At 42.1% G+C, this 13,212-nt stretch overlaps 1 protein-coding gene across 2 annotated transcripts in view; it reads left to right on the top strand.

Moving 5' to 3' along the window:
* The window catches only part of SV2B (synaptic vesicle glycoprotein 2B), a 535,790-nt gene that overhangs the window by 442,177 nt on the left and 80,401 nt on the right, over nt 1-13,212 (top strand). For both annotated transcript variants that reach the window (XM_069625079.1, XM_069625080.1), the window contains one exon: nt 6,169-6,333. In XM_069625079.1, the coding sequence (XP_069481180.1) occupies nt 6,169-6,333 (165 nt within the window). The remainder of the gene's footprint in view (nt 1-6,168; nt 6,334-13,212) is intronic.

Below are 13,212 nucleotides of genomic sequence, written 5' to 3'. Positions count from 1 at the left end.
GTATCCCGCTGCTTGTGGGTCTCGGAAGATGGGCAATAGCATGAGATAAATCCCTCATTCTGAGCTCCTTGATTGTCTGAGAGGTGTCATTATGTCAATATCATGGTGGAAGTTGTCAAGTTTATATATAAACCATAACTGAGTTAGCGTATGGTGGCTGGCATCTCCAACACTTATTACAGCCACATCACATCAATTTGCTGCCATACATGTGCCAACACTGTGAGTCCTTCTCAGCTGCAGAGGGGTTAGGAGCAATCTGATTAGTCATCCTGGCCATGTGAAATGACAGGGCAGTAGACTGGATGAGTATGCCACTGTTGTTATCCCTTGTGAGGTCGAGTAAGGCCTATTTTAAGCGAGCCAGCCTCCCAGTAAGAGGGGCCACCTAGCCAAAAAGGGCTAGCCTCACATAAGGATGCTGCATATTGAAAGGGTATTTTATGCTACTGACAAGCGAAGGGAGTTGAGTAAGTGTACACAGGGGGAACTCAGACCGGCAGGAGGAAGATTCCACCATCATGTGAAAATGTCCTCAGGAAAATGTAGCCATGCGAAAATGTAGTCAGAAAAAAGTTGTTATTAAAAATGTAGTCATTCAATACAAGCAAAGCAAAGTGTGAACATGTTGCCAGTAATTAGATTGCTGAAAAAGCTCATTTTAAATACACACAATTACACGGCTAGAACCTTTAGTCCGGCCCAAGCTTATAATGAAAACTCCACAATCACCCCAAATCCATTCCTAAACCTTCCCCTAACTCTAATGACAAGCTTTATCCTACCCTGAATTCTCACAGAAAATGAACCCTTCAGCACTCAAATGAATTGTATTTGACTGGTATTGAATGCAAAATAAATAGAAAATGAACAGTGAACCTATCTCGAACCCCACCACCAGCTTGCCACACATTTCATCGCCCTTGCCCTAACCTAAATCCTTGCTGTAATATTAACCTTACCCTAATTGCTACGCTAATATTTACCCTAATACTTACTTTACCCTAACCACTAGGTTTATCCTAAGCCCTATCCTAAGCCAACATCGCCAGCCCTCTCCAAACTCACTATGCCTTTCTTTAACACTTACCCAAACCCCTACCCTAACACATACCCTGACACTTAATCTACCCTAACCCCTATCCTTACGCTAACCCCTATCCTTAGCCAACCCATATGCTAACCCTAAACCAGGCAATCACAAGCCCTTTAACCCTCAGTAACCCTAACAATTACTTGAGCAGCACTACATTTTTGGCTACTTTTCAGCTGCATTTTTTACTACTTTTTGCTTAGCAACTTTTTCAATGCAGAGGTATTTTCACCACACCATTTTCACTGGCTATCTCTTTGTTGGCTACATTTCTACTGGATACCCTCAATATATCTCTCTTCCTTCCTGTCCCCTCCACTCCCTTTAACACAAACCATTTTGGGGATGATGTCAGAGGGCAATGTACACTTGCCCAAAGGACAGGGGTTGCACCCCTTAATCAAGCTTGCTTTAGTCCAATGGCCTGTACACATTTGCCTTTAAAAGAAGGTATCACCTACTCCTCCGCTGATTCACTCTTGGAAAAACACCTGAGGAAGAATTAATGTGGACCTTTTTTGAGAGAGTGTATCTTTCCAAAGCCCCCAACCACTGAGGCGAAGAAGGAGCAGGGCAAGGCAGAGGCAGGCTTTGCATCCTACCCACTCCCAGAGCAGACTCTTGCTGAGCACCACAATCTGCCACTCTGCACTAAACCTCCCGGGAGTGACTTAGAAGAACCTACACAAACTCATACTGTTGTAGAGCCCTTGAAGGGGGTCTCACAGCAGCTGGACGACCAGATCAGCCAGAGCTCTCTGTTCTTCTGAATTTAACTGGTTGAACCGCATTCAAACTGTGTCCACTGCAATCAAACTAGCGAGACTCACCTGTGCTGCTTTTGGCACTCCATAGAACTGGAGCTACCACTGTATCGCATCTTTCGAAACTGCCCTTCACCCCATCATGCCAAGTGAAGCATGTCACCTGTTCATCTTTAACTACCCGCTCCCAGCTGCGGACCTAACTTGAACCCGGCCCTTTTCGAACCATGCACCAGAGCACCACAGTCACCGTATTGAACCAACAGACCTTGACTAAAAACCACAGAATCAACGCATCACATGCTGCCCATAAACAGTGGTTATCAAGGTTTAAAACGGCCTCAAGCGCCTATGCGACCCCGGTGAACCATCCAAGCTACAGGACCCGAATGCTGAACTTCAACTGCACCAAGGTCCCCATTCGATGTGACCAGATGCCAGCTTGCCGCTTGACCCAGCCTGAACTGAATCTTGGTCAACCCGCCCCCAGCACAACTTGAACTTGGCTCTATGCTGTTGAACCGTCTAAGAACAGGGGAAAAATACTATTTAGGCAATATGATCCGAGGAGGGGGGCCATTACCGGTCGGGTAATGCCCCATGGCCATAGTTAGAACCCTGAGCAAAGTGAGGGTTTTTTAAGTGAGGAGGCATTGTATGACTGGTAATGGCTCCCTTCTGAGGGTCATATTGCCATTAGTACCCCGGCACATCGTACCAGGGTACTAATTGCAATATTTCTTGAGTCAAGAAATGGCGCTGCAACCATTTCTCGGCTTGAGAAAAAAATAGCAAAACAATGGCTGCTGGTGATCGTGAGAAGGAACTACACATAGTCCCTTCTCCCTTTCTATGGTGGCCATTGAAATCAATTTAAGAAGAGTGAACAAACAAAATGGCCACCATGGAACAGGAAGAAGGGACTATGCAGTGGTGAGGCAGCCTTGTCTGCCAGGTAATGCCCCGGTGAGGCCCAATGAGCTTGCTTGTAACAAGCTTGCTTGTACATAGCCAGGTACATATGACCCCTAACTACCACCCCAGTCCTTATTTGGGACGTAGAGACTGTTAGGCCACTTTGGTAGTTTCCATTGAACAACATATCGTTTTTTTTTTTTTTTAAACTTTTATTTTTGGTGGCAGAGGTTTGCAGTAAACACATACATCATGGCAACAGTAGTATGTAGCAAACATAAAAATGAAAAGGGAAAGGCAATTAAACATATCGTTTTTTAATTCTTAAATTGCTTATTGCCTTTCTACCCACATTTTCATTACCCACAGCATTGCACCATTCTATCTATTGTATGTTGTGTGTTCTTTCTTACATGGGTGGGTTTTTAATAACATTTCTAACAGTTGTACACTGATGTGTTTAATTAATATGTATACATATTGTTATTGAACCTTGATTTGGCATTTCTTTATTTTGGACTGTTACAATGTGCGGCTTGCACCACTATTGGATCACAATGACACCCCTTCTGGGAGTATCGCCTTCCATCGGCCAACGTTACCACAAAAGGTGAAGGAGGTCTATCGCTTGGCTGTGCCTGTTTCTCCTTTATGATTGGGGTCACTGCTGGTTTGTAGAAGTGTGGGGGCTGAGCAGGTGGCTTAGCCATGACTCATCCATACACTCCTGTAGTGCAGACGTCATTCAGTTACATTAACATATCAGTCATCATTAAAAATCACATACATTATTTCAGGGCTTCACAGATAAAATTGCAAACCAACTGCACAGCAAGCATAATCAGCCAGAAATCTCCCAGAAAGTGCAGTTTCCTTTTCTAAATGAATGCTGCCTTGACATCAGAAGTTCCCACTTTCTGCTTACCCTTTACTTTTCCCTTATATGGGGTCATTTTCCAGGACCTCGTAAATCGCAAGAGGGACCTGTTATGTTTTCACCTAAGCGCAAACAGGTTCCTTCCGTGCAATTTGCATCGCTTGCACTACGAAGTGCAAAAAATAGGCGTTAAAAAGCAAGAAGGGTCGCCTGTGAAGGGCGGCACTGACAGTGGATTCCTATGGAACCTGCCTGCTTTTAAGCAGGTGTCCAAAGCAGGCAGATTATACAGGAACCCAGTGCATTTCTGCCAGCATCAGTATCAGTTGCTGGCGGGAATGCATGTGAGTTTGTATGGTGGAGCAAATGGGGGTTTGAGAGGCAGTCATTCTGCCCCATAGCCCCGGTCTACCATATATAGCAAAATGATATTGTGAAAAGCATGCATTCTTGTTCTACAGATCCATTGCGCAGATACCTTTTATGGTACAGCTGATACAAATGACCCCATCGCCTCCATCTCTTTCTTTCTTTCTTTCTTTTTTTCTTTCTTTCTTTCTTTCTTTCTTTCTTTCTTTCTTTCTTTCTTTCTTTCTTTCTTTTTTTCTTTCTTTCTTTCTTTCTTTCTTTATTTCTTTCTTTATTTCTTTCTTTATTTCCAGTTTCTTCTGCACCTATTTTGTCTCTGTATGAGCCTTACTTTCTATTTGCTAACAATTCATTCCCCATCAACATTTGCATTTGCTTCAGCATGGCTGTCTGCCTGGTATAGATGCAAAGCACCCTTGGAATGCCTCAAGTACTGTAAAGGTACCGACTAATTATAACATGTATTGATCCAAACTGGGACAGTGATTGATTTCTGTGAAACTGTGCCAAGGCAGCTGCTCTGATTCGACCAAAGACATCCACGCCCCTATTAGCAACAGAGGTGCCCATTACAGCCTTGTGGTTTGTCAGTACACACATATGTATTCTATTCAGGGCATATCATGATAATGATGTGTTTTTTTATATAGCGCCTTAATCCAAAGTGCTTTACAGAGCACATATTTACATACAATATCAACCAACCAGAATTGGTACTCATTTATTGACCTCGGAAGGATGAAAGACTGAATTGGCCTTTCCGGTGTTCAAACCTGCAACCTGCAGATCATGCTCAGATCGCAGCTGCGAGAGTTCAACCTGCTGAGCTATCTTACCATCTTAAAATAATTGTCACACATGTTTCGGGTTATTAAATAGTCATCTAGACATTTGAGAGCATGATCTTCCTGTACAAAAATGACATTAAGAAGAAACACTTCCAATTATTCAATGTGTGTGGGCCTTATTCCGAGTTTTGGCAGTATTTTGGCAATAACTCTGCCGAAATACTGCCAAAATCAGTTGCTGTCACTGCCACATGATCCCATGGGACTACCATGAGATTACAACTGGTGTTAAAGTGGTATTAGACTCCATTGGGGATTGTTGCTGGAATTACCACCAGCTGAATTACCGACTGGTAATTCCGCTGATTTTTTGAGGAAAAGTGGAGGATTCACCTGTTGCATCAACCAATTCCAACTTGGTCATTCCGCCAGTGGTAATTCCACCAAAATGTGTAGTTTGGCAGTAAAGGAAAAATGTAAGTAATTATGTTACCGGCAAGAAAAATGGCAGTAATGGAATTACCACTGCTTTTTCCTGCACAGCTAAAGTCGGAATGAGGCCCTTAATGGGAAGCATACTTATACACTTTACGTCTATGTTGCTTTGATTCTGGGCCGCTGCCTAGTGCATCATTCCGGAAGGTATGCTACTTGCAAAGGATTTACAAGCTGAACAGAGAAATGGACAACACAGTGGTTTATGGTTTGTAAAGGCAGAAAACGCTTTGACTTTTCAAAGAACGCCAAAGAGAAACATTTCTTAAAGAAAGTTTCAACTTTTAATGCAGCGCATGTCTAATTTCACGTTAGACTTTTTTTCTGTAGAATTGCTTTTAATTTTTTAGCAAAATTCTTCGGAGCATTCACAGAATTCTTTCAAGCAGAATAACCTAAAGAAAAGAGACAAATGAATGCATCTGCTAACTGGTTGAACTGAGCATTTTTACACTAGGAACAGTCCAGCCAGTGAGCCAGTTGGCACACACACTGCTTTGTTGTTCCATGATGTACTAATTTGGGCCGCTCACACCTAATATGATTGCGCATTCATCAGCCCCCTCGACTCCAGCGTTAGGCTGCAAAATGAGATCAGGGATCTAGAGAGACCTGAAAGAGTCAGCTGTACGGGTTCCACTACCATGGCTGAGCTTAGCTGAAATGAGGAACCCTGGACATTCTTAAGGGACTTTTGACAGCTTTGACTAGTTCCAGGATCCCAGAGACCTGGCCCACTTAAAGCCTTACCATTTTACCAGACATCAAATGAGTTCATAAAGAAAATACATAAACAAAGTCATGGCCATTGGTGAATGGGATCGCCTGTGTTGAATGACATTGCGGTGTGTTTTTTTTAACTTGCAGTTATTACGGCCTTACTGTCTGGTTCCCAGACACGATTCGATACTTCCAGGAAGAGGAATATACATCAAGAACTAAGATCTTCGAAAAGGAGCATGTTCGGAACTTTGTTTTCAACTTTACACTCAAAAACCAGATCCATAAGAACGGGGAGTTCATTGATATCAAGTACGTATTTGAAATGTACATTGTGTTTTGTTTCATGTCGGGTTTTACCCTTAACAGAGAGAGCACAATTGATACTCATGCATATGTGAGACCACCTTTATCACACTATCTTACATGTATTCATATTCCGTAATTGTGCAGCAGTTATAAATATGTTGCAACCGCCATGATCTCCATTACCTGTGACTTTTCAAACATGTCTTTTTTACAGCCTAATTCAGATGTATGTATTTTGTGATAATTTGCAAAGGTCTGCCATCTAGTGGTTAGATTTGGTTTCGTCAGGTATCAAACTGCAGAACTAATATAACACGTACGTAACTTTTCCTATAGGTTTTTAGTTTTCCAATACCAGTGCGGATGCTAAACAAATGAACTCCAAAGTACCAGGAAACATTACTGTATATTTTATTTTACTATAGGTTTATTTGTCTTTTACTGGTAATTGGATGTAGAGTAGTAATGGATCTATGTATGAATGAAGGAATTAATTAATCTTTATTTCGAAGCTCCTTGACTTCATAAAAGCCAACATACAAAAGCTATACAGATTAAAAGAAATACATCTTATTGTAAAACATGATAAAGTAACAAAAATACAATAAAAACACATACAATCTGAGACATTACAGCCATCAATCATGCAGGCAGGTTTTCCGCATTCAGCTTTATTGTAGCTATTGAAAACATATACACAGCCGCTGCAACCTCTCTTGATGGCATTGACAGTATGTATCTAGTTGCTTCTCTTTTGCTGAGCTACAGTTTGACTTCCTTAAAATTGGTATTAAAAATCTTAGCCTAGGTTTGTGGAAAAAGTGACAAAAGAACAAAAAATGAACCAACTCTTGGGATAGGATGACTTGCATGGGCATCGAATATTCGATTCCGAGCCCATACGATTCTTGTCGCTGTGGCCCCTGACTAACAACTTCAAACGGCTTGTCCTCACATGGCGCAGAGCACCCTTCATGGTTTGCAATGGAACAGCGCATATAATCAGCCTTCAGCCCGCTGCAACCATAGTCTTGTTACCTGAGGACAGACTGTTTTTTGATCTCGAGACAGCCATGCAAATCCCTTCTGTGCTGCATGTATTTCTGCCACACCAGTATGGCAGCGGCTCTGGAAACAATAGCCAGGACAACATAGAGATCTGACAAGTCGAGACTCGCAAATGCTTTTTCCAATGTGTGCAGCCAGATAATATTCCTGCAGGAATCTGTGCGAACATTTGAGCCCTCATGAGTGCGCAGAAATATCTAGTTAATAATAGGATTTTTAGCAAACCGGCACGAAAAGGAGAACATCCAGTCAGTTAAGTCGGACATTTGCATCCTCTCCTGTTGTGTTAAACATTAGAACATCAGATACTGCGATTTTGTAGCAGCATTCATGATAGCAGTAGCCTTCATTGATGATACTCCAGCATTTAAGAGTAAGCATGTATATGGATTACGTGCCAAGCAATGCACATTGTTGACCATACAATGATATCATAGCGAAAGATATACATAAGCACCTAACCATGCATTGTCGAGGTTGCTTACTCAGGGGTAGCGCATACGGACATTCTGTGCTGCCTGATGCAGAGGTGCTCAGATTTAACTGCTCCACAGGTTCTGCAGTTCCGCTAAGAATGTGTGCCAGCCTAATCGGTGCTAGTGGAATCATTCATCTTTGTGGCAATGATTTTTCATGTGCAATTACTGTGCCAACCATTTTTCGGAAGGCTGTGAGGTATACATCACTGCCTTCATCTACGTTGACTGCATGCTATAGAAGGTAGTCTAGTAGGCACGTTTCCAAAAAACAAGGCAGGCCCATTATCGCTGGGGAAACCAGTCTGAGGCACCTGTGGAGTGCATAGACTATAATGGGGGAGATAAAGGAATGGAGGGAGGCGGTGAGCAGCTGCATATTACCACAGCTCAAGTTTATTGGCCCCTGCACAGAACAAATGAAGTCAGCCAGTGTGGAGCTGAAACACTAGATGTCCACTGAAAGATATTATTCTCTCTTTGTCAACAAGGCACTTGTATAGTGGAAACATGCGTGAAAAAGCAATGAGGTGATAAGAACGGAAGGGCAGCAAAGTGATACGAATGCTGCTGGATTCTGCCAGGCCTCAGGGTGGTGATGGCATGAGGGTGCCATTAAAAGCAGCTGTAATGTGTGATTTAATGCACTGAATCAAATAAGTACTTGGCTTTGTAATAAGACTGCAAACAAGGGGGCAGCCGATCGGGCCCTCCCGATGCTTGATGCCCATTCAGTCTGAAAGGGTTGAATGACCCTGGCACCATCCCTGCTAGCAGAGTACATTTGAGAGCTGTCTGAGTAGTTGGTGGGGGTGCCCCTCAATCAGGGGTTCCAAAGAGCCTTGCAGCACTGGCAGAAAGGTTGGAGACACCTGGCCGCACAATCTTCTCTGAAAGTTGGGAAAGGTAATTTCTGGCCACCTAGAATATAGGGCCCCTTAGGGCAAAGCCAAAACTCGGCATTAGGTAGTGTGGTCACCACCGTCTTTCTGGTAGATGAAAGCAGGGATTTTTTTTTGCCGATGATATTGCTGACTGAGCCCCAATGCTTGAACTCTGTCAAAGGTGCTGGTGGATACAGGTATGACAATAATAATAATGTGCCCTTTATATAGCACTTTAATCTAAAGCACTTTATATATATATACATACATTACTGTTATTCCCAATCGAAATTGCTACTCATTTACCAACCTTGTAAGGATGAAAGATTGAGTGGGGCTTGCCAGAATTTGAACCTGCGACCAGTCGATAAAACACAGATCACAGCAATGAGCATTTAACCTCTGAGCCACCAGACCCGTCAAGTGCAAGCCAAAAAAATAAAAAAGTATAACATTGAAAGAACTGCATTTAAACCATGGATATTTTCAAACAATAATTCAGTTTTTTTTTAAACTAAATATAACTAACAATTTTAAATATGAAACACAGCCATTGGATACAATTCAAGGACATTAGTAATAGTTCATGGGGATAAAAGATCCCCACAACTGTTTCACTAAAAACAGATACAACCTAAAAATAGACAATTCTTCAAAACTAACCTGAAATATTTCTGACTGTGTGTCAAAGGATCTTCAGGCACCATGTTTCTTACACCGTCCGGGAGGGCTGTCGAGAACAAATCCAGATCAAACTGATTGAGAGCAGATGTCATGCTGAGACTTGCACTCAGTTACTAGAATAGCTCATAACATTCTCCTTTTTTTAATTTTTATTTTTATTAGTTGTATTTAGTATGTTAACAAACTTTTACAACATTGATGGTACAAAATAATCTTGTTCAAAATATTGACAAAATAATCTTTTTCAGTATATACCTTCATACTTTACAACATATTCATAAAACATAATAGAATATCAATTTATCAAAATTCCATGATAACCTCAATGCCTGCATATGAGTCATCACTCTATATATTATAATATTTGTAATTGAATATCCCTTTATGAAAAACAACTTAATTGTTACAAGAAAAACTCGATGCAAAACATATTTTCTTTTTTTCTTTTTCACTCCTGTTTCCTACCAAAAGTTACCATGTAATTCAACAAATCATTCATAACATTCCACGCATTATAGTCAAGCGAAAGCTGTAACTTATTAGTCAATTCCTCGTTGAGCTTTATGAGCATAGTTGTCAATAAGAGAAGTACCTTAATTTGAGTCCCCCACATACATGCATTCCAAAGCCATTCTCTGGATTAAACAGTGTTACCTATTCTCTCAATTCCAAATATTTCACTATGTATATCTTCAAAGTATTGACAGTAGATGTTTGTTTGTCTGTTTGTTTTATTTATTTATAATGCGCGCCAGACCCGAAGTTATCAGGACACAGGGTACAAGAACGTTTTCAGCTTTAAGGTTACAGGTTTGCAATAGTACATAGGTTTGATGCAGTGATACACGACAGGATGCATGGGTATTTGCAACTTAAAGGTTACATAATTACATTTGTACAGAGATATGATACAAGGATATGATACTTTCCAGTTAATAGCATGGCGTAGAAGAGTGCAGGTATAAAGACATCAATAGATTGTGTGGTTTTTCAATGGTCATTATCTTTAAGCCAGTTGATGAAGTTCAGTCTGAAGAGATGGTAAGGTTGGCCAGCCACAGGTGGGGTGGTAGGGAGTTCCAAAGCTGAGCAGCTTTGACAGTGAAGCTGCTGCCCCCGGCTTTTGACAGTTTTAACCTCGTATCAGCCGACAGTGTTTGCGGCCCTAGTGGGGTGGTTGGATGATTTCCCATTGATTCTGTATATGAGGTAGCGGGGTGCCGCATTATTTAGGCATTTATACGTACGTGAGTGAGGCAGTTTTTAGGATGATTTTATCGTTAGTGTAGAGCCAGCTGTTTTGCCTCCTTACTTCTGATATGTGCTCTTTCTTTGATATACCCAGTGCTGCTCTGAAAGCGTTGTTCTGAAGAATCTGGATTTTTCTGACAATCTTTTTGTTAGCGCCTAGATATAAGGCGTTGCAATAGTCCAGTTTAGATAATATTAGTGCTCTGTCTAATGTATTACAGCTGTTATTTGATAGGAACGGTTGGCCCGCTCTGATCCATTTACAAGTATAGGGTGTGGCTGAAGCCATGGAACTAACCTGTTTGGCAAAAGTTAGACTAGAGTCAAGGTAAAACGTTATGCTTTTCACCTCTTTGGCAACCTTGATGGTATTACCGTCAATAATAAAGGAGGTGTATTTATGACCGAGTTTATTGAGGTTAGGCGTAGTGCCCAGAATGATGAGTTCAGTTTTGTCATCATTCAGGCATAGACCATGGACTGCCATCCATGCCTTGATGATGAGGTATATTCTAATCACCAAGGCCAAATTCTTATCCTAAGAACCACACTATGCAGTCTAGTGTTTTGGCAGGCCTGGAACTACTTTCCCTGGTACTACTTTACCTGGGCTATATAAACCAAACCCGACTGCAGAACATGCTTCGTGTTACTATGCAGCTTGCAAATTGTCGCTCACCGTGTCCAGCTATTCCCTTGAATCTCTGAGAAGCAGAACCTGCAAGGAGACAAAAGGAACATCATTAGCCACAGCATCTTACCTGCAGTCTTCATCTTTAAACACTCGCAGCTACTGAGAACAGCTTCCACGAATCTGCACGCCTCCTGGACAGAACAACCTGAAAGAGGAAGACAGAGGCAACATTAAAGAAAGCAGTAGAGACATTTACAAATTCCGAACTGCTCAAAAGGCTTACCTGGCTGGTCGCCTCTCGGCTGGCACCACTCCGGACATTCCACTCGCGCTGAAGAACACCGTGACCTACAAGGAAGGAAAACACAGGTTAGCAAAGGCAAGACTTCGCAGCGCTGCGCATAGCGCTTACTTACCGCATCATAGCGCTCTTAATGCGCCATTATTTACCAGCGGGGCTCAACCAAGCCAGTTCGCCGCGCTGAAGCTCCACATACCTAAGGGAGAAAAAAGAGACATTTTAAAAAAAGAAAGGCATGCAGGATAGCAACAAAACTAAAGAACAGCAATAAGACCTACCTGAACAATATCAAACGTGCCGGCGTCAGTGAAGTAACTGGACCGCACTCGCCCATGAAAGACAACGCACCCCTGCAAAGAAGGCAGGACGGAGAGCACGCCTAATTCTACCACAAGGTGAGGAGAGGGCGCCAGAGGGACTGAAATCATACGGGGGTGGAGGGAGGATACTTACCCCAGTCGGTCAGTCTTGAACACAGTCCTCCTCTATTTTCAGGCAGAACCTTCCCCGCAGACTACATCAGGGCAAAGCTGAGAAGCATACCAGCAGGTAACCCAGCTGGGTGGCGTCCCTGTGGATACCAGGTGAGCGTAACAGTCATCTAGGTCGAAGGCTGCTGAGAGATCAAGAAGGAGTAGTAGGGCTGACTTTCCTTTATCTCTCAACTCATCAATCGGTGCCTTGAGGTCAATCAAGGCTGTTTCTGTACCGTGTTGGGGCCTGAATCCTGATTGCCGCGAACCTAATAGCTGGTTTTGCTCTAGGTAGCCCTGTATTTGGAGGTAGGCTACCCTGTCTAAAATTTTCAAGAGTAAGGGCACTGTTGTTATTGGTTGATAATTAGTAGGTATAGCCGGATCTAAGGATTGTTTTTTCAGGAGTGGAAGTACCCAGGATTCTTTTAAGTTGCTTGGGATGGTGCCAGTGGGAATGAGGCATAGATAACCAATAGATAACCAAGTGTTTGATTGTTTCTTTCTGAGCTAAGACATTACAAAATCTACAATTGCTCTTTTCGTCATCTTTAATGCAAAGACACCACATCTTGATTCTTTCAAAAGTTGGAATTTGATTCAATTTGAATCTTTAGTAAGTATCCCACAATTTATTACACAGAAATTGTGATAGATATGGTTGACGAGGAAATCGCGTTGGAGCACATTTTGCATTTTCCTTATATGATGACAATAGAGCAATGCACTCAATAGTGTGACACCAGTCTAACTCAAACCGTTTTTTTACATGAATAAGCCTAAATTCCAGGTCTTCTGGTTTCAGCCCATTTACCACAATAAAGCTACCATTTTGTCATTGTATTTGGCTACTGAGGGGGGATCACTTTCCTTAATCATCACTCCTAAGTTCTCCTACAATGAGTTAGGGGGCGGAAATAACATAATTGCCAGATAAGATAGTGAATGCAATTGTAATCTCACGGATAAGGATGAGCGACCCAACTTGTGCCTAAACATTGCATTTGGCAAAGACTTTGCTAATCTTAAGCTGCGCTTCCACAACCCCCCTGTATTTGGTCAAGAATGTTATCAATCTGTGTTAGACACATGTCTAGGCCATAGGCAATAC

Source organism: Ambystoma mexicanum, chromosome 11 (genome assembly GCF_040938575.1).
Source record: "Ambystoma mexicanum isolate Mex_15411 chromosome 11, UKY_AmexF1_1, whole genome shotgun sequence".
NCBI lineage: Eukaryota > Metazoa > Chordata > Amphibia > Caudata > Ambystomatidae > Ambystoma > Ambystoma mexicanum.
The sequence above is the reverse complement of the archived record's forward strand: the minus strand, read 5'-3'. Positions and strand labels throughout refer to the sequence as shown.